Source organism: Rattus norvegicus, chromosome 5 (assembly GCF_021556685.1).
Source record: "Rattus norvegicus strain SHRSP/BbbUtx chromosome 5, alternate assembly SHRSP_T2T, whole genome shotgun sequence".
NCBI lineage: Eukaryota > Metazoa > Chordata > Mammalia > Rodentia > Muridae > Rattus > Rattus norvegicus.
Window position 1 is genome coordinate 127923812 of NC_141538.1, and position 26423 is coordinate 127950234.

Here is a 26423-nt window from a genome sequence, read left to right on the forward strand (position 1 = left end):
GAGGGCCAGTTTTATTATTCAGCATATAAGCTGACTTCTCAGCTTTGTCATGTCTACAGAGTTGATAAGCATACTTCTTTTTGGGGGGGGGGAGAGAAAGTGTTTATTCAGCTTACATTTCCACATTGCTGTTCATCACCAAAGGAAGTCAGGACTGGAACTCACACAGGGTGGGAACCTGGAGGCAGGAGCTGATATAGAAGCCATGGAGGGATGGTGCTTACTGGATTGCTTCCCCCAGCTTGCTCAATTTGGATAAGCATACTTCTTATACCAGTATTTAACAAAGCTGTTATTTCAAATACCTTTACTTAATTCCATTCCCCACTAGCTTTGGCAATAGGATCTTACTCTATAGTTGAGGATGGCCTGGAGTTTACTGTAGCCCAGGCTCCCTGCCCACTTGTGGTAATCTTGCTTTTAGCCTCCCATGTGCTTTGATTACAGATCTGCGCCACTATGCCAAGCCACAGAAGTTTTGAATGGGATTATAGCTCAACAGTAGACCACGTGCCTAGCATTCTGAAAGCCCTGGGTTTAATTCCTAGCACTATAAAAATAAATTGAAAATTTAAGAAGTGGTAAGCAGTACATCTTATTCTGCTAATAATTATTCTCCAAGTGTGGCTGTTCAGAGAGTTATAAGTAATTGTTGAAGCATTGTCTGTCATTCAGCCCCTATTTTCCTGGCCCAAAGTGTATCTTGAAAATGTTTGTTAAAAATTTCAGAAACAAACATATTCCTAATTGGTAGGAACTCAAAGGGGGAAAAAGAAAGTTACTTTAGTGTAATTTGGTAGTTAATGTTATTATTACCTCCAATTTTAACTTGAATCTACATTTTCAATTTGTAATAAACTAAGAATTCTGTTTGTAATTAGCATCTAGGTCCATCAGCATGATATATATATATATATATATATATATATATATATATTTTCTCCATTTTCCTCATCTTTAAGAATTAACAATATTCATTCTATACCAGTTCTCTGGTATTAGTAGTATGAAGGTTGTAGTTAGATTAGTCAAGAAAAATGCACACAGAAATATTAGAACGTGTCTCTCACAGTATGACTACAGCTTTCAGTACTCTTGATACTGTTTTGAACTATAATGGAAAGTGAACTTTTTGATAATATAGAGATCAAAAAGAAATTATATCAGCACCTAACACAAGGCCTACAAAGTGCCTCAGCAGGGAAAGTGTTTGGTACATAAATCTGTGCCATTTGAGTTTGATACCCAGAACCCACATAAAGGTGGAAGGAGAGAACTGACTGACTTTTAAAGTTGTCCTCAAAGTTTCGCAGCCACCATGAAGCTCACAGCTACATAAACATCATATTACACACTCAGCATTAGTAGTAAATATAATTTTTTTTTGGTTCTTTTTTTCGGAGCTGGGGACCGAACCCAGGGCCTTGCGCTTCCTAGGCAAGCGCTCTACCACTGAGCTAAATCCCCAACCCCATAAATATAATTATTAAAAAGTATTTAAATTATAAAACTGTTCAAGAATTACCAATTTTGAAATAAAAAAATGGAACTAGAGCTGGGCTTGGTGGTACACAGACACACACCTGTGATTCTAGCACTGGGGGGACTGAGGCAGAAGAATCATAGGTTTGAGGCCAGCATTATAAATATAGTGAAAACTTGTCCTAAAAAAACAAACAAACAAACAAAAAACCAGGCCCTATAAACACTTAACCAGGTATGGATCATAACCCCTTTATGTCTGTGTGTGTGTGTGTGTGTGTGTGTGTGTGTGTGTGTGTGTGTGTGTACACTTGCACAAGTTTAAAGCCAGTTTAGCCATGTAAAAAGACCCTATCTGGGTAAAAAGAAAGAAAGAAAAACAAAGTGTACTATATCCTATCATTGGCTTTCAGTCTGTGTCTTTATAAAGTTATAGTGTATCTCAAAAATATTATTTGGTTGATTTTTAAATCCAGTCTAATATCTAGTGCTCAGTTTATTAATGAAAAGTAGAAAGATAATGTATTTATGCTTAATTCTGTGTTCCTGCCCTCTTTTAGTATAGTCATGTGTTTTTCTGATATTGCTGGTGTGGGTAAGGATCTCACAGGTGATGGCATGTAGGGGGAAAGAGAGTTCACAAGGCCAGAGGTAGAAGCAGGAGAACAGGGAAATGAACCCACTCCTATAAAGGCAGCCTACTCTCCAAGTAATCAGTTTAAGAGGACCGTTGTAACCTGTTCGCCTCCCAGTAGGTTTCATCTCTTAAAGGTCCCACCACCTTCCACTACACTATAGTGTCCAAACTTCCACCATTTGAACCAAAGAAGCCTTATTTATTTATTTATTTATTTATTTATTTATTTATTTATTTATTTAATCATTCATTCATTCATTCATTTATTTAATGTGAGTACACCGTAGCTGTCTTCAGACACACCAGAAGAGGGTATCAGATCCCACTATAGATGGTTGTGAGCCACCATGTGGTTACTGGGAATTGAACTCAGGACCTCTGGAAGAGCAGTCAGGGCTCTTAACCACTGAGCCATCTCTCCAGCCCTGGTTTTATCTTTATTGCTTACTCTACAATCCTAAGATCATGTCATGAATCCTTAACATCCTAGTGTTTCTCCTTGTCTGTCTCTGTCTGGTTTTGCAGTACTGGGATCTAACTCAAGACCTTGTACATGTTTGACCAGTATTCTACCACTGAGCTGTTTCCCAGCCTCCTAGTCTATTTTGAGTTAATGTTATTTTGCTTCATGTTCAGTGTTAAGAACTTTACTTACAGACATGAACTAAAATTTAATTCTGACAGAACTGGTTACAGCTGTTAGGTTGAAGTAAACTTTAACTGTATTTTCTAATAAAGTCATATGTACTGTTCTCCAGGAATGGATATGAAAAGACTCTAAAGAGATGTTGGGTGTCACAAGTGAAACCTTAAAATGGTTTTTAAAGCTAATTGAAGAAGGGTCCCTAAAGTAAATTGAAGAAATCCTCAAATCTTCAGGCTAAGAACTTAGAAGTTGCCAATGACTGCAAAAGACAGATAAAAGAGGGCTAAAAAGCATAACTGGATGACCTTGAGAAAGGATGGCCTGGATGGACAGCAAAGAAATCAAACCAACCCCTTAAATAAAAATTTATTGACAATAAATAATTTTAGACATTAAAAAAGAAAAAAAAAGAACTTATTAACATGATCTATGGATGTAATTTTATTACCGTCTTCTTGCTTCATGTTATTTATTGTCTTTGTTTTGTTTTTATTTTTTGAGAAAGGTCTTATATAGCCAGGTTGTGTCCAGCTTGCTTATGCGCTAAGGGTAGACCTGAGCCTCTGAGCCTCCTGCCTCCAGCTCCTGAGTGCTTGAATTACAGGCATGTGTCACCAAATCCGGCTCCTATTGGCTACCTCTGCATCTCTTAAGTCCCCACTTTTCATTGCTATTATTTTTTTAGGTCATTCGGTAGAGTTTGGGAGTCTTTCCTGCTCTCGTTTTGCTGCTGGGGACACAACCCAGGACTTCTTGCATATAAGGCAAGTATTCTTATTCTTATCCAGAGTCCTTTACAGAGAGTTTTAAGCTAGTTTCTCTGTAACATAGTCTTTGTTCACAGTATGTAACATCAGTAGTGCTTTCATTCTTACAGAGCTAGATCCAATCTAGAAACACTTACCTCGATGGTTAAGCTTGATTGGACTAACCCCCACCTACATGAGCAAAGCACACCTCTGGCGGGATCAGTGTTTCCAGAGATGTGTTAGTGTGCTCTTTGCTGTGACTGCTTTGCTTTTTCTCTTTTTTCTTTCAGCAATAGACTAATCGTGCCTAAGTAGAATCTTCTATGTGTTTGCTCAAGTTAAACCTCAGAGTTATTTGCAGTTGTGAATTTATATTTTAGATTGGTAAAGTGTTAACCATCTTTCTTCATATTTTTCTTCTACACTATTCCGTTTCCCTCTCCTAAGATATCAATTCCAACCGTGCATGTTTCAGACTAGATGATATTATTTTATAGGTCTGATGCTCTGTTCTCTTAGTTATTTTTTAAGTTAATTTATTTTTATTTTATGTGAATGGGTATTTTGCCTACATGTCTGTGTTCTGGGGATTGAGTTAGGTGTGGCTAGAAGTGCCCTTCCTGACTGAGCCATTTTGCTAGTCTACTGATCTTTGATTAATGCTAAATTCTGTTTGATGTTAAGCCTAGCTAACATTTCTTTAAAAAAAAAACCTTTATTTATATTTATATTTTTTCATTTCCTGAATTTCTGTGTTATTCCTTTTGAGTTTTCGCTTCTCTTGCTAAACTCACTTTCTGTTTACCCATTTTGTCTGTGTTCTTTCTAAATTATTTAACAGAGTTCTATAGAGGTATCATTGTATCTTCTGATATAAATTAGCACACGGGTACCGCCAGCACCTGAGTCATCTGTTGAGCCGATTCTAACCTTGCTTGTTCAGTATCTCAACAGAAGGTAGACTAAACAGGTAATTCCTTCCCTAGAGACTTCACGTCTTTCACATCTTTTCTTTTGTCTGGGAGATGACGTAAGGGACAAATCAATTCTTCTGCTTCTTTAGATGCAGTTTTAAATATGTTTAATTTACTTCTCATTTCAAATGATTAAACAGTAAGCTTAGTTTCTCCTTCACTGGGTCTGTCTCCTGTGTACACAAGACCAGAGAAACCTTTCTTTGCTGTTCAGCTAGCAGCAGCTTCCTGTGGAGTTTCACTGGGGCTTGTTTCTTTGATCTCATCTCAGGTGACATGCATGGGGGCTGTGCTGCAGCTGCAGCTGCACCTAACTGTATTTAACGTGCATGCGACATTGATAAATCTCACAAACACAGTGAGGGAAGATGCCTGATACAGATAAGCCTGAGCTATGATTCCATGTACATAAGATTTAGACAGACTTCACCCTCAGAGTTAGAACTAGGACCACTGTTCCCTGTGGGGAGGAACAAGAGGTAGTATTTGGGAAGGGATGAGGAAGACTTTTCACAGGCTCTAATATTTCTTTACCTTAATGAGTTTGATTTGTAAAGCTTTATTGAATACATTGCTTGTGATTTGGTCTGTGTGTGTGTGTGTGTGTGTGTGTGTGTGTGTGTGTTATAGTTCAGTAGGCAACTCTTGCATCAAAACCAAACAAAGCCCAAGCCATAAACCGAGTTTGGTAGAACATATCTATAATCCTAGCAGTTGAGAGGTTGAGGCAGGAGGATTAGAGTTTGAGCTAATAGCAAGAACCTGTTTCAAAAACAAAGTTAAAAAAGAAAAATCAAGCATGGATGGGGAGAAGACATAAAATAGAATTTGTATATTTCTAAGGGACGTGTGTGTATGTGTATTGGGGGGAGAGAGGGAGGGGGAGAGAGAGAGAGTGTGAGAGAGAGAGGGAGGGGGGAGAGAGAGAGAGAGAGAGAGAGTGTGTGTGTGTGTGTGTGTGTGAGAGAGAGAGAGAGAGAGAGAGAGAGAGAGAGAGAGAGAGAGAGTCTGTGTGTGTAGTTGTAAGTTGCCCAGTGTAGGTGCTAGGAACTGAATTCTGGTCCCTGGAACCCATGTAAAAAAGCCAGATGACTGTGCTAGTCAGCTCAGTGTTAGAGAGGTACCAATGAGCAACACTATCTCAAAGCAGGTAAACACACACACACACACACACACACACACACACACACACACACACACGTACATCTGGTTATTATGCATCTGTCTGTATCAGAACAGGTATGAGAAGCAGAAGATAAGATCTGAGAGACTCTTCTCTGTTTTACCCTCCAATATCCTCTGGGGTGGAGCTCAACAAGATTCCTTCAGCAGAGATGAGTTTAGTCCAGGTGACTAGTTCGGAATTTTTTAGAAATAATTATTTATTTTATGTATATAAGTACACTGTAACTGTCTTAAACACACCAGAAGAGTGCATTGGATCCCATTACAGATGGTTGTGAGCCACCATATGGTGGCTGGGAATTGAACTCAGGACCTCTGGAAGAGCAGTCAGTGCTTTTAACCACTGAGCCATCTCTCCAGCTCATAGTTTAGAATTTTAGAGTAAGGTTATCACTTTCCTTATTTCATGTTTCTATTCAGAAAATAATGACTGCTGTTGTTACAGATCCCTGTAATTTTAGCTGTTGGAGAGACTAAAGGAGGGGAATCACAGGAGGCTGGGAGTTCTGAGGACAGCATGGCTAACAGAGCAAAACTCTCATCTCAAAACAGTAACCAAAACCAGTGTGTCAAGTGTAAATTAGCCTGGTGTGGTGGGTAGGCCTGAAACCCCAGCTCACAGGGAGTAGATAAGGATGATCCTGAGTAGGAGAGACCTTGTGTTTGCCACTACCCCCAAAGTGCAGCCAGGTATGGCGGCTCTTGTCTGTAATCCTAGAATGTGGGAGCTGGGGCAGGAAGACTACTGTAAGTTCTAAGCCAGCCTAGGCTTCTAGTGATTTTTAGACCATCTTGGGCTACAGAGTGACCCAGACTGAAAAACAAAAACCGTAAAAGTAAGTATTGTTTGATACTTCGATCGAAAAGGTATAGATACTCAAAAAATACCTATTTTTAGCCCCCAAACTTAAAAAACAAACAAACAAACAAATACAGCTATAAACAGTAAGTCACTCATAATTTATGTCACCATAACTTGTTAACTATCTTCCTATAATTACTGAGGGTTTTAATTTTAGAAGTAGAATAATGATATCAGTTCAAGTAGTCAAAGACATTTTGTGGAAGATAGAAACGGAAATGATTGTATTTTATAGGTCATCCCAGGAAGAGGGCAGAAGTTTGCAGAAACAAATGTGCACGTCCCTCCCACTGTTTGAATAGCTTGGTTGTTAAACTGTGTGCTAGGCAACAGCCTTGCTTTCTCTTCTGTTGAGAATCAAGAGTTTGCTTTTTTATGACTGTATGTTTATAAAAATTGCAGGCTACACATTTTGAGATGAGGAAGGTGGATCTCTGCTCGAGCACTGAAGGGACAGAAGTGATTCTGGCCACATCGAGTGATGAAAAGCACCCGCCTGAAAACATCATTGACGGGTAAGAGGCCTCTTCCTTCTGTCCTAGTTCTTGGGTTATGTTAGATCAGGGAGCCCCTCGAGTACTGGGGCCCGATTTCATAACTAAACTGACACTATTAAGTAGTTTAATAAATATTTAGTGAACTAGATGACTTCTTGAATCTATTTGCAGAGTCATTATTGAACTAATTGAATTGTGAGTACGTTTTTTTATCCTTAGTAATTTTTTGACTGATCCCTTGTGCAAATAGGTCCAATTTTAAAATTTGTATTCTTTTTCGCAGTGCTGGAAATGAGACCCAGGGCCCTCCATGGTAGACAAGTACTCTACCATCAGCTTTCTTCGTATTTGTTGTGATTTGAGTTTTCTAAGATAGGGCATTACTGTGTAACCTAGATTTGTCTTAAACTCAAATTCTTCTGTCTCAGAGTCCAGGATTAGAGTTGTGTTCCGCCATTGCTGCTATGCAAATAGTTGCACACGAGTGGTTTAAGATTTATTTATTTTCATCTTATGTATGCTGGTGCTTTGCTCATATGTATGTATGTGTACCATATGTGTGCAATACCCAAGGACAGAGGATTCCATATCCCCTAGAACTGGAGTCACAGATGCTTATGAACTGCCATGTGGGTGCTGGGAACCAAAGCCAGGTCCTCTACAAGAGCAGACAGTGCTCTTAACTGCTGAGCCATCTCTTCAGCCCATGAATCAGTTTTAAAAGATGTTCTACTGAGACAAAAAAACCAAACCAAACCAAAACAAAAAAACCAAGACAGCAACTTCATTTTATGGAAGAGTAAAATTTAATATCTGGTTTTGGCTTAATTCTGATTTTTCTTTAAAATATAAGTATATAAATGTTGTCACTTCCTACGAACTGTTTGCTTGCTTGCTGGTCTAAGCAGCATCTTTGCTAAGCTGAATGCCTCACTTCTTGCCCTGCCTGTGTTGTGTGCTTCATTCCAATCCTGGGGCCAGGGCTAGAGCACATTCTAGGGAGAGGTAAGTAGTATTCTGAGACCTGTCATTCCAAGAAAAGTGGCCAATGGAGAACACACCACTTTTGTTTATTTTTAAATTTTATTTTATATGTGGATTTTGCCTACACATATGACTGTGCAGATGTGTTCAGTACCTGGAAAGGCCAGAAGAGGATGTCAGATCCCCTTGACTGGAGTTTCAGACCATTGTCCGCCACTGTGTGGCTTCTGGGTTTTCTGGGAGAGCATCCAGTACATCTCTAGACTGACAACACCTCTTTTAAATAAACAAGCTTACTCGTAAAATCTTTTGATTTGTGTACATAACCACACCTGACTAGTAGAATCATACTACTTTAGAGCCAAAAGGATTTATTAGATTATCCTTATTTTAGACTTGGAGAAGATAGGTGTGCACATTAAACACTAGTTTTAATTATTGAGGCAGAGCCAGTTGTAAGAAGGAGCTGTTATAAGTCTCCATGTTTTATTGTGCTTGGACAAGGCCTCAACAATCAAGGTCGGTTGCTGCTCTTTCCTCACACCTTTTCCCTCAGGTGGGATCACCTCATGGTTTTGCTACACTCTGGGAGCATTTGGTTTTAGTCCCTATAATGAAATTGTGTGATTTGACCTTTCCGTTTCTTTTTTTGTAATTGATTATCTGTAATATTATGTCCTCTCTTGGTTGTGAATTCTTTTTTTTTTTTTTTTTCCGGAGCTGGGGACCGAACCCAGGGCCTTGCGCTTGCTAGGCAAGCACTCTACCACTGAGCTAAATCCCCAACCCTCGGTTGTGAATTCTTAGAAATCAGCCTGTGTTTTGCTTATCTTTGACTCTATAGAATCTTGAACATTTGTTAACTAGGTTGATTTAGATGTCAAATATCTGTAAAACTTGGCTAATGTTAAAAAGCACGGTAGTGTAATTTATATGCATGTACACACATATATAAATGTATGTGCACACACATGTATATGTGACTGCAAATTTGTTTAGAGCTTTTACAATGTAGGAAGTAGTAAGCATATATAAAAACTGTTTTTAGGGGGTTGGGGATTTAGCTCAGTGGTAGAGCGCTTGCCTAGCAAGCGCAAGGCCCTGGGTTCAGTCCCCAGCTCTGGAAACAAACAAACAAACAAACTGTTTTCAATTGGGCATGGTGTTTCATACCTATAATCTTACTGTACTGGGAGACTGAGGCAGGAGGCGAATTGCCTTGAATTCAAGGCTAGTCTGGGACTGCATAATGAGACACTGTCTGGAAAAAAGCAAGGAGAACAGACTAAAGAGATGTCTCAGAAGTTTAGAGTGCTTGCTGCTCTTGGAGAAAACTAGAGTTTTGTTCTCAGCATCCACATTCGATGGCTCACCACCTGTAACTCCAGAAGATCCTCTTCTGACCACTGTGGGCACCTGCATACAAGTAGCATAAACACACACACGTGTGCACATGGACTCATACATATATGCATAAATACAGTAAGTAAACTTTTTTAAAAAAGTATTTTTGGCTGGACAATCCCAGTACTTGGGGGGCAGAGGCAGGTAGATCTCTGAGTTTGAGTTCATAGACAACCTGGTCTATGGAGTGAGTTCAGGATAGCCAAGGCTACACAGAGAAACCCTGTCTTCAAAAACAAACAAAAAAAAGTGTTTCAACTTGTTTTAAAGATTAACAAAAAGAGTACCAAAGGTAAAATAGTTTGTTAAAAAAATCACACAGATAAACCAATGATAGAATCAATTAACGTGCGTGTTTTCTAACTCTCAATTAAGGGTTGTATATGATAACACAAATGTAAGACTTGGATCAGAAACTTTTTTTTTTTTTTTTTGGTTCTTTTTTTTTCTGGAGCTGGGGACCGAACCCAGGGCCTTGCGCTGCCTAGGTAAGCGCTCTATCACTGAGCTAAATCCCCAACCCCTGGATCAGAAACTTAATACCTGCTTTTGCCTGTGTCATAGTTCCTGTGAAAGTCAAGTAATAGTTATTTATCCCAACAACTTGGTATAGAAAAATTAATGTACATATATACACAGAACTGCAGAAAATTGTCTTTAAGTTGTTCATTTAGAATAGAGATCTTTCCAGAAATACCCTTCGCTTTAATGGGAGATAAATCATTTTTCTAAGGCAAGATCAGTTTATCTCCTCCCTTTCTAAAGCCTTTAGTTAAAAAAGTTATTTGTGTGTGTTTTCTGCGTGTATGAATGTGTATCGTGTACGTGCCTGGTGCCCATGGAGGCTAGAGTAGGGCATCAGATCCCCTGAAGTTTGAGTTGAAGGAAATTGTGAGCTGTTGTGTGGGTCCTGGGGACTGAACCTAGGTCCTCTGAATGAGAGATCAGTTCTCTTAACTGCTCAGCCATCTATTCAGCCTCAGAGAGTTTTAATCTCTGTAGTTCTGGCAAAATAAACAGGCTTTGTATAGGCGTTAAAATTGTTTTCTGCTCAGAGATTGTTTTATATCAATGGAAACAGCTGCAGAGTTACTTGGAGAAAATGGTGCTGTAAGTTTATTCCCACAGCTCCGGCTGCATACCTTAAGTTTCCTTAGAAGTTAGTTGTTCTGTCTTTTGTTACCGTTTGTCTGTGTTGTTATTTTGAGATAGTCTCATGTAGTCAGGCTGATGCAGAACCACTCACTATATAGCCAAAGACGACCTGCAACTCCTGGTCTTTCTGCCTCTGTTCCCCAAGTCTGGAGATTACACTTGGCTAGAAAGAGGGGTTAAAGAGAATGTTTATTTCCCCTTGACCCCACCTTTGTCCTCTGTACTAGTATGCCAGTAAAAAGGGAGGAAAGGAACTCCACAGAGAAAACAACAAAGCTAGGTTGAGATCTCTCACACTGGGAACCCCAGCATTTGGAACGCTGAGACAGGAGTGGTTCATCAAAGCTGGAGGCCAGCCTAGGCATCTGCAAGATACTGTTTCAGATGTTAAAAAAATGTAGGACTGTAATGGTAGATCATTGCACACATGTGATCTGGGCCCAGTGCCCAGGAAGTTTTCATCCACCCCATGCTCTGAAAAAGAAGTGGCCCTGTTTGCAAGTACAGGTTGCATACTGTAGTGAATCGTATACATAGAATCATATATGTTGTGGTTTGAGCTTTTTGAAGAATAGGATGTCAGTAACTGAAGCAATTTACTGTGTAGCCCAGGCCAGCCTCAAACCCACAGCAATCCTCCTGCCTTAGCCTTCCAAATGCTAGAGTTATAGATGTGTATCTCCATGCCTGTCTCAGTGTTTGTTGTTTATTGTTTTGATTTTTTAACCAAGAGTATGGATGCTTTTCTCGTATACTCCATATGTGCCTGGTACCCACAGAGGCCAGAAGATGGTGTCAGATCCCCTAGCACAGTAGTCATAGATGGTTGTGAGCCATCATGTAGGTACTGGGAATCGAACTCCGGTCCTTTGCAAGAATAGCCAGTACTCTTAATTTCTGAGCCATCTCTCCAGCCCCCCATTTTTGTGTTTTTATGGCAAAGTCTAAGTGTGGAGCTGACTGGCCTGCAACTCTTGGTGGAAATCTGACTGACTTGAACTTGGCAGGATCCTCCCATCGTAGCATGAGCCACACACCACACAGAGCATGTCCACTGTTGTGAGGCTCCTTCCACTTACATGATTTAAGGTTGCTCTGTCTTGTAGTACATATTACTATTATTTTTTTTAGATTTATTTATTTATTTTATTTATTTAAGTACACTGTAGCTGTCTTCAGACAGACCAGAAGAGGGCATCAGATCCCGTTTCAGATGGTTATGAGCCACCATGTGGTTGCTGGGAATTGAACTCAGGACCTCTGGAAGAGCACTCAGTGCTCTTAACCAATGAACCATCTCTCCAGTCCCTTATTACTACTATTTTTCTTATTGTCAAATTTTCAAATATGTTGATAGAGCATATAGTATTTATGCATTCTTAAGTTGAGAGACATTGTTTCTACTTTTCTAATTTTACTTAAAAACGCCAGCTTAGGGCTGGCGAAATGACTCTGCAGGTAAAGACACATGCTGCTCAAGACTGACTACCTGAGTTTGAATGCCAGAATGCACAGTAGAAGGAGAGAACTGAGTCCTGAAAAGTTGCCCTCTGACCTCCGCTTAAGGGCCACCATTTGCAATAATACCCCCTCTCTCTTTCACACACACACACACACACACACACACACACACACACACACACACACACACACACTAATAATAGTAGCAATGACAGTAATAATAATATAGACAATAAGGAAATTCAATATAAAGAGAAATAAATCATCAATTTACAGATCTAAAAACTCAGGAAACCCCAAACTGGATAAATAGAACGACTATGTCCCAGGAAACACTGAAAAAGAGAGAAATGTTTAAACAGCTGGAGGAGAAGAATTGCGTTTGCTGAAGCACGGCAGTGCTGATGACAGCAGGCCTGCTTACTAGAGAGAGCACTTCAGCAGTAGAGTGTCTGACAGATGCTGAGCTGGAGAATCAAACAGACGTAAAAACTGTCAACCCGGAATTCTTTCTCTTGCTAAAACATACTTCCAAAGGAAAGGTATTTATTTGTTACCTGCATGGCAGAAAATATTCAATGAACTTTGTGATTTGAAGAGGTCTAATACCAGGGGAAAACTCAAACCTATATGAAATGTACTAGAAATAGTAAATATTTGGATAAGTATAAATGACTATATTTTTCTGAGTTTCTTTGAGAGATAGCTAATCACTTTATGATTTAAACCACTATATTGTGAGATTAATTGTATGTAAAATATATTACAATAGCATAGACATGAAGTTCTGGGTGATCTGACGATCACAAAGCTCTCTCCCACCTTTTCTACTTTTTCACTTGTTCGTGTGTATTGTGTATGTGGTGGTTTGAATAAGAACGGCCCTCATAAGCTCATATATTTGAACACTGGGTCCCCAGTTGGGAAGAATTGGAAGGTGTGGCCTTGGTAGAGGAGGTGTGTTACTGAGGGTGAGCTTTGAGGGTTCAAAACTCACACCATTGCTAGATAGCTCTTTGCTGCCAGGAATGGAAGCTCATCTGCTTCAGCACCATGCATGACTGTCTGCTGCCATGTTCCCTGACATGTGGTAATAGCTAAACCTCTGGAACCGTGCGTCTCCAATTTTGTTTTTTTATATATTGTCCTGGCTGTGGTGTTCTATCACGGCAATTAAAAAGTAACTAAGATAGTGTATATGAGTGTGTGTGTGTGTGTGTGTGTGTGTGTGTGCATGTGTGTGTTTATCTGTGTGGGGGTATGTGGGTATGTTTCTCTCTGCGTATGTGTTTCTCTGTGTGTGTCTGTGTTTCTCAGTGTGTGTTTCTCTCTGTGTGTGTTTCTTTGTGTGTGATATGTGTTTCTCTGTGTGTGATATGTGTTTCTCTGTCTCTCTGTGTGTCTCTGTCTCTGTGTGTGTGTGTATCTCTCTCTCTCTCTCTCTTTCTCTCTCTCTCTCTCTCTCTCTCTCTCTCTGTGTGTGTGTGTGTGTGTGTGTGTGTGTGTGTGTGTGTGTAGGCCTGAGATTGATATCTGGAATCTTCCTCTATTAATTGTTCCCACCTTATTCACTGAGGCAGGATTCCTCAGTAAAATACAGAGCCCACCAATGATTCGGCTGATTGATTGCCAGTCAGCTTGGTCTGGGCATCCTTTGTTTCTGCCTTCCTAGACTGGATTCTAGGAAAGCTACTGTGTCTACCTGGCATTGATAGTTCTAGAGAGCCAAACTCTGTCTCCTTTGCTGCCATGGTAAGAACTTTAGCCACTGACCATCTCCCCAGTCCCATGAGGTTCTTCTATAGTAACTTTGGGAGTAACCACTATCACACTTTTAAAAATAAACAGCAGAAAGAGCCAGCCTGGTGTCATGATGATGTCATCCTCCTGCTCCAGAGCCTGAGGCAAGAGGACCAAAAGTTTGAGGCTAGCTTGAGCTACGTAACAAGACCCCTCTTAAGAAGCGGGGGTGGTGGTGCATGGTGGTGGCTCTGCAAACTTTTAGTCCCAGTGGTTGGGAGGTAGAGGTAGGTTGATCTTTGTGAGTTTGAGGCCAGCCTGGTCTATGTAGTGAGTTCCAGGCCAGCAGAGATAAACGGTGAAAACCTGTCTTCAAAAAACCAACAACTTTCTTTTTGGTTGTTGCTATGCCACCCAGACTGAAGAAGATCCAGAAACTTCATGGCCATGACTGTATCAGTCAGCATTAAAGCAGCCAAGAGGTCAGGGTAACTGATAACATGCATCACCACAGGATCATCTGTGACAAATTCCAGGTGACTTTGGGGGAGTTAGTACTACACACTTCCTCTTAAAGAAGAACCAGAGCTCTGCCCAGCCATCAACCTGGATAAATGGTGGACATTGGTCAGTAAGTTGGTAACCACTGCCAGAATAAGACTGGCACTATCCCAATCACTGATGTGGTATGATCCCAATACCACACAGTTCTGGGGAAGAGAAAGTCCCCTAAGCAGCCTGTCATCATGAAAGCCAAACGCCTCAGAAAAGGAGCTAAAGAGATTAAGGATGCTGGGGGTTTCTGTGTCCTGATGGCTTGAAGCCACGTGCATTAATTAAATGCTAACTGCCTTTAAAACAAAAAACCCTGCACGGGGCAGTGAGAAGGCTCAGTACATAAGGTACTTGCCACCAAGTATAGTGACTTGAGACACACACAGGGAGGGAACAGTGACTCCTAAAAGTTGTTCCTTGCCGTCCTCTTCCCAAATGTACCATGGGTTGCACATACGCACACAAAAGAAAATTTAACACATCAATAGGTGGAAAGTGAGTGAGAAATGATCTTCCCCACCAACTCTACATTTGAAAGAGGCTTAATTATATTCATAATAAAGTAGAGGATAAGACAGAAGATTACTAGGAATAAAGGGATATTTTTGTACTCTTAGGTCAATTACTTAGGAAGTTATATTTCTACACATCAGAGACCTAATAATCAATTTTTTTAAAGTATATAAGGGCAAAACTGAAAGGTGAAAGGAACCTACAGTTGGATATTTAACACTCTCCTCTCAATAAAGCTAGAGCACATAGGCCGGTAAAGATTCAGATGATATGCACAGCGCTGTCTGTTATCGTGATTAATTGACCTGAAATACTGGCATCAGTGGTGGCATATCAAACAAGTACACATTGAATTTCCCCAAATTTCCCTGACTAGGTCCCACCAATCTCAGAAAACTGAAATCATGAGGAGAATGTTCTTAGCTGGGAATGGTGGTTCACAGCTGCAATCTCAGTACTCAGAAGGCCTCTGAGCCACACAGTGAGGCCCTGTCTCAAAAAGAGGGGGAAAAAAGCAACATTAAGTTTCAACTTGGGAATCTAGAAAGAGGGGCAAATTAAATCGAAGGAAAGTGGAAAATAGGACAGGGCTGGGGTCAGGCGGTGAACTGCTGCTTAGCATCCACGAAGCCCTGAGTATGACCTCCAGCTCCAGTTTGTAGTCCTGGTTCTCAGGGGAGGCGGGAGAGTCCTAAGCTCAGGGCCACACATAGAGCCTGATTCAATAAGCAAGCACATGCACAGAATGTGTAAATATCCAATACTAAAAAGAAAGAAACTATTAATAGAGAGTCTAAGAGAATACCCATTGCATTATAAGTAACAAAACTAAGCTAATTTAGCAATTTAAGAGGAAAGGGGCAAATCCTCAGGTCACTTAGACTGTAGAAATAGCACAAGAGTGGATTGGAGAGATGATGGCTCAGCCGTCAAGTGCACTGGCTGTTCTTCTAGTGGACCCTGGTTCAATTCCTAGCACTCACGTGGCAACTCAAATTAGTTTGTAACTCCAGTTCCAGTAATCTGATGTCCTCCTCTGACCTCCAGATATACATGTAGGAAAACACTTATACACATAAAAGTTTTTAAAAATGTAAACGACACAAAGTGAAGTACAAAACCTGAACAGACTTCTACCCACTACCAAAACTATAAAGCACTCAGAGAAGAAACATCAATATCTAACAAATCCTTATAAAAACAAACAAAGCTCAAGCAGAGCTCAGTGACAGAGTGCTTGCCTACCATGCTCGAGGCTGCCTGAAGTTAATCCTCCTCAGAGGGGAAGGAGAGATTGCCCACCAAGTGTTACAAGTGTTACGCTAGCACCCCATTATCAAAACCAGACAGAGCATAGTAAGAAATATTTATTTTTTTTCTTTTTTTTAAATTTATTTATTTACTTATTATATATAAGTACACTGTAGCTGTCTTCAGGCACACCAGAAGAGGGCATCGAATCCCATTACAGATGGTTGTGAGCCACCATGTGGTTGCTGGGAATTGAACTCAGGACCTCTGGAAGAGTAGTCGGGTGCTCTTAACCGCTGAGCCATCTCTCCAGCCCATAAGAAATATTTAAAACTAGTGTTCTTTCTGAAAGTCAATTAAAAATTTTTAACGAAATATTTTAAATTAAGTTGGGCATTGTAGCCCATTCTTGTAATACCCACTCTGGAGAGGCTGAGGCAGGAGTATCGTGAATTTCAGGCTGAGGCCAGCCTGATGATCTTCGTAGCAAGAACCTATCTTAACCGAACAAAAACAAAAGCACGAAAGCCCAAAGGATGAGTCTAAAAACATGTAGTTTACCCTGGGAATAGATATTCATAAAATCATAGGAACACAAGGCTGCACTTATAATAACTCGCAGTGTTAGTAGAACGAGCACATGCCTGTGAGTCCAGCATTAGGGAGGTAAAGGCACAATCAGAAGCTCAAGGCCAATCTTGGCTACACAATGAGTGTGGGGGTAGCCTGGGCTATATGCATGAAAATTCATTGTTTATCTTGGCATTTGCTCTCAGCTACCTAAGAGAAGAGGGTCCCCCAGTCTGATAAAGACAAACAAAACCTTTTCAGCTCAGTGGTAAAACAGGAAATACTTTACCCTAAGATTGGAAAAGCTCTCTCGTTCTGTCTTCTGGAGATCTTACGAGTATGGTCAGATAAGCAGAGATATAAAAGGTAGAGAGGTGAGAAACACAGTAAAACTCTCTGTTCACAGATTCTGTGGCTATTTTCATAGAAAACCTCAAAGAATCTACAAAAACAAAAGCAAAAATGGTCATAATGGTAAAAGCCTATAACCCGACCCTTGACAAGCTGAGGTAAGAGGATAAAGGTCAAGCCGGGCTACGTAGTGAGACCTGCCGTAGCACCTAATTCAAAAGAGAATAAGGAGGTGGAGAAACTAATAAAGTGGGAAGTAAACGCAATAGAAATAAAAAATTAAATTTCACTTACTAAGGCTGGAGATGTAGCTTAATTGGTAGAAACTTGCCTAAATGTATGAAGCCCAGGTTCAGTTCCCAATGATGTAAGATTGAGTGTAGTGGAGCACACATGTGACCTGGGAGTTGGAGAGATGGAGAAGCAGGAGCACGGAGATCTCAAGGTCATCCTCAGATATACAGCAAGTCGAGGCCTGCTGGAGCAATGTAGTGATACTGTGCAAAAAAAGAAAATGAAACAAAAAGAGAACGAGCTAAGGGTGTAGCTCAGCAGTTCAGCCCTTGCCTAGCACATACAAGGCCCCAGGTCGCTCTCTGGGACCGAAAGAAGAAAAAACTGCAAGGAATGGACTGCCTATTGTGATGAAAATAAAGCAGTTATTGGCTAAGGGATACGGAAATTGTCTGGAAGAAAGATAAGAGAATTTCTGGACTCATGGGACTGTTTTGTATCCTCCTTGGGGGTATTGGTCACCATAGTGAATCATGAGATACTTGAAACTTCAGTTTTTTCAGCAAACATTGTTTATATACTGTGAGTCCCCCACTATAATAGATAGCTATTAGGGACATAAAAATAGAGAAAGGCAAGTGTCTGAGCCCTTAGGGACATAAAAGCAAAGAGTGGGCACAAACGTTATAAAGCAAGCAGAACACCAAGGATGTGACTCTCATCTGCTGCAGTTAGAGAAGGGTCCATAAACTACACAAAAGGAAGAAGGACTTTGGGGTCAAGAGAACTCATTAATGTAGGTATGGAAGCGTACATCTGCATGATGTGTTTGAGAGTCGCAAGCAGCTGGCCGTGGCAGCAGGGATGGGTGATGTCGTAATGGGAGACAATATACTTTAATGGTGGGACGAAAGCCGTTGGGTTGATAGTTACTAGGGACTGCTGAAGTGGGAGTGACATCAGTTCTCTTTCAGCATTTTAGAAAGTATGTCAGTTTAAGAAAGTACTAAAGTTGAGATTATAGGCAGAAGTATATTAGAAAAGGATTATAAGATAAAGCAGTAGCTGTTTTTAATATTTATTCATTATAACATTATGATTATATTTTTATATCTGTCTATTCCCTTTCCTCCTTTAAAATTAACACTAGGAATCCAGAAACCTTTTGGACCACCACAGGCATGTTTCCCCAGGAGTTCATTATTTGTTTCCACAAACACGTAAAGATTGAAAAGCTTGTGATTCAAAGTTACTTGGGTAAGCAAATCACACATTAATTTTTTATTATCCTTTAATTTTCTGTAGGCAGAGGACACATGTAAACTTTTGGCAGAAGACTAGTTTTTCCTTACAGCATGGGACCCAGTTTTATTACTGCAATGGGAGGGTGGGGAGTCTGAGTTAACTGCCTTCAGCACAATTAGTCTCCTAAGTTGCAAACCCTTCCAAAGCACATCATAATTTCCATGCAGCTTGCTGTGTGAATGTCTTTGGCAGAAGACTCTTAGGAATGTAAGAAGCTGGCTTGCCCAAATACTGAGTTCTATGACATCCTCGTCCTAGGTTCATTTAGCCTGTAGTTCTCAGATTCTTGCTGTAAATCTGATAACCCCGATTATTCCCATTAGATAGTTCTGATTCTTCCATTGCTAATGACATTTTCTGGGGATTAGGAGTGGAATCTCCCCTTGGAACATAAAGTCCGGTCTGTGATAAAGTGTATTAGAATCATGGCAGGAAACAGAATAGGTCCCAGATGTTTCAAATGAAGAGCCTTTATTAATAGATCTACTTATAAAATTCTGGCCTGGGCTGCAGGAATGAATAAGGGATAATGGGGCCCTCAGAAACCAGCTACAGCAGGGAGCCACTGAGTCCTGAGACAAGAAAAGGAAAGTGTTACCAGAGCCCTGGGGAGGAGGGGAGGGAGAGAGGAAGGGGAGGGGAGGGAGAGAGGAAGGGGGGGGGAGAGAGGAAGGGGGGGAGGGAGAGAGGAAGGGGGGGAGAGAGGAGGGGGAGGGGGAAGGTCAGGGAATGTACTAGCTGGCCTGGCTAGCGGGAGCTACAGTCTTGAAGGGGAAGGACCATCAAAGGCATGGCATGAAGCAGGACAGAGGGTAGATAAAATATCTTGGTCTCACTTCCCTGCCCTCCAATCTTCTGGTGCCTGCCACTGGCCATCCCCAAAGACAATTGAATTGGTAAATTAGTCTAGAAAGTATGATTTGTAGGAGTCATGTCCTCCAGAGTAGGACAGGAGGGAAGGATGGTTCTGGAGGTCATGTGGGGACAATGGCAAAACCCTGTGCAGAAGGAAGGTGCATGCGTGCTATGCTTGTCATTCCTTATGGAGACCCTAGACAGGCCTCGTGTGTAAACTCCTGTTCTGGCATTTACTAGCTCTAGTTTACTGGACACCTTTCCTGACTTCTGTAAAGCCTGTGTCCTCATCAGGAAAGTAGGTTAATACCTTCCTCATAAAGACTTCAGCCAAGAGAGAATGAACAAATATGCCTGACTCAAGGCGTGTTCTCTGTAAAGACTTAGGACATGATTACTAGTATCCCCACCAGTATACAAATACTGCAGATAATAACAGGACTCAGAAAAGCACTACTAGATTTGTGCTCTGTAGTGATAAATACTAACAGGGCACCACTATAGAAGGTTGTGCTTTACTATAGGATTTATGGGAAAAGTCACAGCTTCCAGGATTCCTGGTGCCAGTACTTTGTGTTGTCCCCCACAGTCCATGGCAGACAAGGGCAGCGGAGAAAAGAAGCGCAGACACAACAATATAGAATTAAGTAGCTAATTAACATTTTTATTTATTCTGTTTATTTATAATGCTAGTGCGGACTTTGAGGATTGAAAAGACCACATCTAAAGAGCCATTGGATTTTGAGCAGTGGGTTGAAAAAGGTGTGTATTCATGTCTCCAGTGAGCGTGAGGGAGTGGGTGAATGCCTGGCCTCTGCCTTTATGCTATCAGTCCAGCTGGATTTTGGTAAATAACAGGGAACTTTAATGATTCTTTAACACACTTAAGGCCTAGAAAAACACAAATTTGTTCAGTCCTCGACATACTATTTATATAGCAACATTTTCAAAATTTTAGGCTTCTTATAAAAAACAGAGATGACACATTTAAGGCTTTTGTGAGCTAGTGGCTTATATATGACAAGCAAACAAATATTAGCTTCGTACCTTTTCTTCTGGATTAATAATAACGTTTAAATATCAGCTGAGCTGGGTATGGTGGTACATGTCCTCAGGCCCAGGAGTTTGAGGGCAGCTTAATCTACATAGATCGTTCTAGGCTGGCCATCACTACATAGTGAGTCCCTATTTAAAAAAAAAATCTTTAATAACCACTGTCCTCCAGTTAAGCATGAACACACACAATTACTTCATGTGTCTATTTCCTGTTCTTAGCAAATGCTGTGAGAACAGAACAACAAAAAGGTATAAAGCTATAAGAAGAAAAGAAAATATAAACCCAGTGAACCAGGCAAATGTAGATCAATAAATTTGATGCCAGAGGGACAGGCCAAGCTTCCAGAACCCAGCAGGTTCAGTTGAACCTAGTGCCTTCCAAGGAGAACAACAAGAAGTAAGCCCACGTATTACATGCAACCCCGGAAAAGCCTAGAATCTGAGAGTAGCCAGTGACATGGCATATGAATGAGGTGGGGAGGATTGGTTTATAATTGATTTCTTATTTCAGCACACTTCTTTTTTTTCTTTTTTCTTTTTTCTTTTTTCTTCGGAGCTGGGGACCGAACCCAGGGCCTTGCGCTTGCTAGGCAAGCTCTCTACCACTGAGCTAAATCCCCAACCCCTTCAGCACACTTCTTAGACCAAGAAGTGGGTATTGATTTCTACTTACTGTGACATAGACTTAAATAGCAAATATATAAGAAAGAGAATATAGCCGTATTATAGGAAAAACAACTGAAGTTTAGATTTTAGTGTGCATGGATGTTTTGTCTGTATGTATATCTATGCACCACATTCATGCCTGGGGCCTACAGAGGCTGGAAGGTAGGTATCAGACCCCCGTGACTGGAGTTACAGAGAGTTGCGAACTGCTATGTGAGTTCTAGGAACTGAACCAAGTCCTCTAGCAAAACAGTCAGTGCTCCTAACTACAGAGCCATCTCTGTAGTCCCCCTCCCCCCCAGCCTCCACTACTATTTTTTATACAGGTTTTTACTCTGTATGTAGCCTAGGCTGGTCTGGAACTTATAATCTATCCTCTGTCTCAGTCTCCTGAGTGCTGGGATTTTGGGTGTGTACCATCATTCCAGCCTAGAAGCAGAAAACATGACTAGAGAAGGCATGGGAAAGCAGGGGAAATGGTTTGTATTATCTAAGGAAAACATTAGGAAGCAGGAAAATGGCTCCAGAATCTTACTGCCCAAAGATTTCCCCTTTGGTGCTGGCTAGTTTTTGAAATTCTGTGCATTATTTGATACAAATTAATATCAAAAGGTATTGCCTTCTGGTTTGCATTTGCACCCCAGGAGTGGACCCTGTGCTACAAAGCCCTCCACCCCCCAATCACACCCAGAGGCAGCTTGATCCCTAGGAGTTCTGATACACCCAGGAAATACAGAGACAGAGTGAAGCAGAGACTGAAGGAAAGGCCATCCAGAGACTGCCCCACCTAGGGATCCATCCCATCTGCAGACACCAAACCCAGACACTATTGCTGCTGCCAAGAAGTGCTTGCTGACAGGAGCCTGATACAGCTGTCCCCTGAGAGGCTCTGCCAGCACCTGACCAATACAGATTCAGATGCTCATAGCCAACCATCAGACTGAGCATGGGGACCCTAGTGGAAGAGTTAGGAGAAGGACTGAAGGAGCTGAAGGGAATTAAAACCCTATAGGAAGATCTAACTGAATCCCCCAGAGCTCCCAGGGACTAAACCACCAACCACAGAGTCCACACGGAGGGGCCCATGGCTCCAGCTGCATATGTAGCAGAGGATGGCCTTGTCAGGCATCAATGGGAGGAGAGGCCCTTGATCCTGTGAAGGCTTGATGCCCCAGCATAGGGGGATGGTAGGGAGGTGAGGCCAAAGTGGGTGGGTGGGAGAGCACCCTCATAGAGACAGGGGGAGGGGGAGGAGATGGGGGATTTGCAGAGGGGAAAGTGGGAAGGGGGACAACATTTGAAATGTAAATAAATAAACAATTTTTAAAAAGATATTATATTAACTAAATAATTCTTGTTTCGGAAAGGATACTCAAAGTAATTCATGGCTAAATAAACTAATCTAGCCTACCATTATGCAAATAGTACATTATTAAACTTGGGTATAAGAAGAGGTCATGTCACAGGTGAAATTTTCATGTAGGAAAATGGGTTCTTACATAAAAGTCTGTAAGGAGCTTGATCAATAAAAGGGAGGAGCTTGGGTCACCGGCTGCTCTTCAAAAAGTCCAGAGTTCAATTCTCAGCAACCACATGGTAATTTACAGTCATCTATGTGAGATCTGATGTCCTCTTTTGGCATGCAGATGTGCATGCAGATAGAGCACTTGTATACATATAATAAATAAAGAAATCATGTTTTAAAATGGAGGACTTTCTGCATTTTATCTATTTCTTTATTCTCTAGTGTAATTTCTTTAGTAATATTTCTTTAGTATAATTTACATTTGCATTGTCTTATTTATAATTACTGGAGGTATTTTATAGCTCATTTTTTAAAACCTTTAAGCCAAATGTCTTATCAGATTTCAACCCCCAGATAATAATTCATTTAAATCTAGCTTTAACTTATAGTTTGCCAAATAATCACATTTGCTGGCACCAATTTCCATGGCTTTCTTCAGATGTTTGAGCCTTAACCTGTTTCTCTTAAATTTATGCTTTAGATTTAGTACACACAGAGGGGCAGCTTCAAAATGAAGAAATTATGGTAAGTGTATATACTTTATAGAGATAAGATTGTCTCCAGTGAGCCCAATTGAGATTTTTAAGGTTTCCTAGTATGAATTATTCATGATGAAAAACCTTGTGATATTAGCAGTTCTTTGCCTATTCAACCATTAGAGATTATTCTCAATAATATTATAAGCTAAATATATTATTAATTAGGTTCTTTAAAAACAACAAAAACAACCTAATCCTGGAGAAAGAGGCTGCATGGATAAGACAGAATTGAATTTATTTGTTTGTTTTATTTGGTCAGTGATTCATTTTTTAAGTATTTGGTTACGCTGTTTATTTGATTCTGTTTAGAATAGGACTCGAAGGGGGTTGAGCTGTCAGAGTTGGGTGGTAATTAGGCGTGAAAGGACAAGAGAGGTTTAGATGAGGGGAACTAGAGCATAGGATCAGAACAAATAAGCCCGAGAGCTGAAGTGGACCGAGAACCAGAGGTTTTCTGACAGCATTCCACTGGGCTCTGCTTGTCAAGTGGAGTGAACGCCCACTGACAGGGAAGCTGCCGCTTCATCAGGAGTCTCTGTCTCTGCCAGTTTGTCACGCCCTAGTTTTAGACAATCGGGTCCTGGTACAATTCTCCAAGTGCGTTTAGCTGCCAGTGTTGGTATACAGCTCTTCTTCATGACATTTTGAGTGGCTTCTTACCTGCTAGGTTTGCGGCTTTGCACTTCCAGGAGCGGAGAGCTAAGTCCACTTATAGTGCAAATGTTAAGACTTGAGTTTGTTCTCGTCACAAACTGTAACCTTGCTGGGAGGCAAGGTCTTTGGGGTTTGCTGGTATACATACACACTCTCACACGCTCACACACTAGAAACTCTACCGGAATTGTTTGAACCCCACAATTCATTTTTCTTCCACATAAGTTCCTCCAGGAATTTGGGAGGCCAATAAGATCAAAAAAAAAAAAAAAAAAAAAAAAAAAGAAAGAAAGATTAATTATACTAAATTGCTTCTGCATTCTTTGGTATTATATGTTAAGGACTTGCTGCGGAGAGTTATAGAACATTTGAAAAGTGGTAAGGCAAAATACTCACACATTTATTTCTTTTATTTCTTTTTTTTTTTCCCTTTTCTTTTTTTCGGAGCTGGGGACCGAACCCAGGGCCTTGTGCTTGCTAGGCAAGCGCTCTACCACTAAGCTAAATCCCCAACCCCCACACGTTTATTTCTGATAGTTGACTGACTCCATTTGTCCTTCTAGCTGCTGACCATAAACCTCAGGTAGCACAACAAAAAGTATAGAAAACTTATATCATCTTTTTAAACTTAATATTATATCCCAAGCCTTATAATTATGTTTTATGGCACCGTTTACTTGTTTACACATATTTAAGCTACTGTATGCTCTGTCATCTCAGTGACTCACAGTGGATATTAATCAGCACATGCTGTGCACAGTGTGGCCTTCACCTTTTTCATTTTGTCTAGGAATAAATTCCACAGGACGGACTTACTCAAGACAGGAATATAAACATTTTATAGCTTTTTGTGTATCTTGCCAAATTGCTTTCCAGGGAAATTATATAAATGTGAGAGTGTAGTCATGCTTTAAGGTAGTGTATCATTATTAGCCGACAGAACTGGTTAGCATGACAAAGACATTTACAAAGACACTTGTAAAAGAGTTGGTCAGAAATGGACATTTGTAACTTTTAGTCCTCTCAGTTTTTCCCAAAACCAAGAGTAACAGTGTGCTGAATCACTTTCTGACAACTGTGAGGACGCTAGCTTGCCTTCTGAACACCCTTGCCTTCTATTTTGTTACATGTTAGAAAAGTTACTCTTCATCAAAGCGTGCATTCTGCCAAATGCTTCTAATAGTTTGCTAGGATTGCTAAATGCATCCTTATTGATTTCTTTTTCTCTTACAGGCACGAGATGGCTACGCCACTTTCTTGAGATTCATTATTGTCTCAGCGTTTGATCATTTTGCATCTGTGCACAGCATTTCTGCAGAGGGACTGACAGTCTCAAGTCTTCCTTAGTGATTACAACAGCATGCTCTGAACTACTTTTAGAATATATTTATTGAAACACAAAGCTATCTTTGATATGTTTACTATTAAATAGATTTGTATCACTCTGTTTCCATTTTTATTCGTATTTTCTTCAGTAGTTTGGGCAAAGAAATTCTGGTTCCATGAATCAGCAGTGTTGGAGGCTAGGAGGAAATTTTGACTTCTATATACAGTGTAATCAAGGAAATGACTCTATGAAAATTTATCTATAATTTACCGTGCCTCCATGGCATCTGCCGCAGAGCCCATCAGATCTTGGTGCATGGATTTTTTAATTTATTAAGTGATTTTTGCAAAAGGCTAAGTGAGCAGTGTAAACAGTACAGTGTATGAGCCAAGGGGAGGAGTCCTTATGGAAAGGGTCACCACAGTCCTGGAACCTGAGCCAGACCTCGTAAGGCAAGTCAATTTGTAGTTTGCTTGCTTGCTTGGTTTGGTTTGGTTATTGCCAAAACAGATTTTCTCTTTGTAACCCCAACTGGCCTGCCCTATAGGGCAGGCTGACCTCAAACTCACAGAGTTATCTTTATTTCCCAACAACAGTCATTATTGACATCATTTTATATGTCCTGATAATTTTATAAAGCAAGGAGCATAGTTGGATAGACTGGTGAAATAAGACTTCTTTGACTATATTTTACTATTGTTTTATTTTGAAAACCTAAATAACCAGTGTAGCAAAAAAACTAAATTATAAAGCAATTGCAAAATATGCCTTCTTCCCTCTGGTTGTATGTCTCTATGTGTCTCCTCTTCTAAGGGCATTAGTCCTGTTGAATTAACAGCCCACCCTACTCAATATAGTAAGTTCATCCTGACTAGCCATGTCTGCACTGAAGTGCTCAAGGAAGATCCTACTACTCATGGACTCTAGTTATTAGGACTTTAATGTGTCTTTTTGGGAGATGAAGTTAGACTCACTACATACTTTATTTATATAAGGGTTAATTTTATTTATCAACTGGCTGGCCCATGGTAACTAAAGGTTTGTCAAACATTATTCTAGGTGCTTCTTTGAGGTGTTTGCTTTTAATAAATTAAGCATTTAAGTTGGTAGGGTTTTGATAAAGTATATTGAATTCCATACAGCACTAAGCCTAAGCTAGCCATTTGGAGCTTATCATCACTGGTGTGTGTGTGAACTCACTCCACAGAGCTCTAGGCTGGGCTCCCCCTATGCTGCTGTCGGGTGA

General features: G+C 40.5%; 1 protein-coding gene across 15 annotated transcripts in view; it reads left to right on the forward strand.

Moving 5' to 3' along the window:
• Positions 1 to 25297, forward strand: part of Ift25 (intraflagellar transport 25) — a 27070-nt gene extending 1773 nt beyond the window's left edge. For 3 of the 15 annotated variants that reach the window (NM_001429184.1, NM_001131002.1, NM_001429186.1), the window contains 6 exon segments: positions 3451 to 3529; positions 6938 to 7050; positions 18401 to 18507; positions 20104 to 20172; positions 23139 to 23182; positions 25084 to 25297. In NM_001429184.1, the coding sequence (NP_001416113.1) occupies positions 6953 to 7050; positions 18401 to 18507; positions 20104 to 20172; positions 23139 to 23182; positions 25084 to 25197 (432 nt within the window). In that variant the 5' untranslated portion in view covers positions 3451 to 3529; positions 6938 to 6952 and the 3' untranslated portion in view covers positions 25198 to 25297. 15 annotated transcript variants of the gene reach the window in all.
• The last annotated feature ends 1126 nt before the right edge of the window (positions 25298 to 26423 follow it).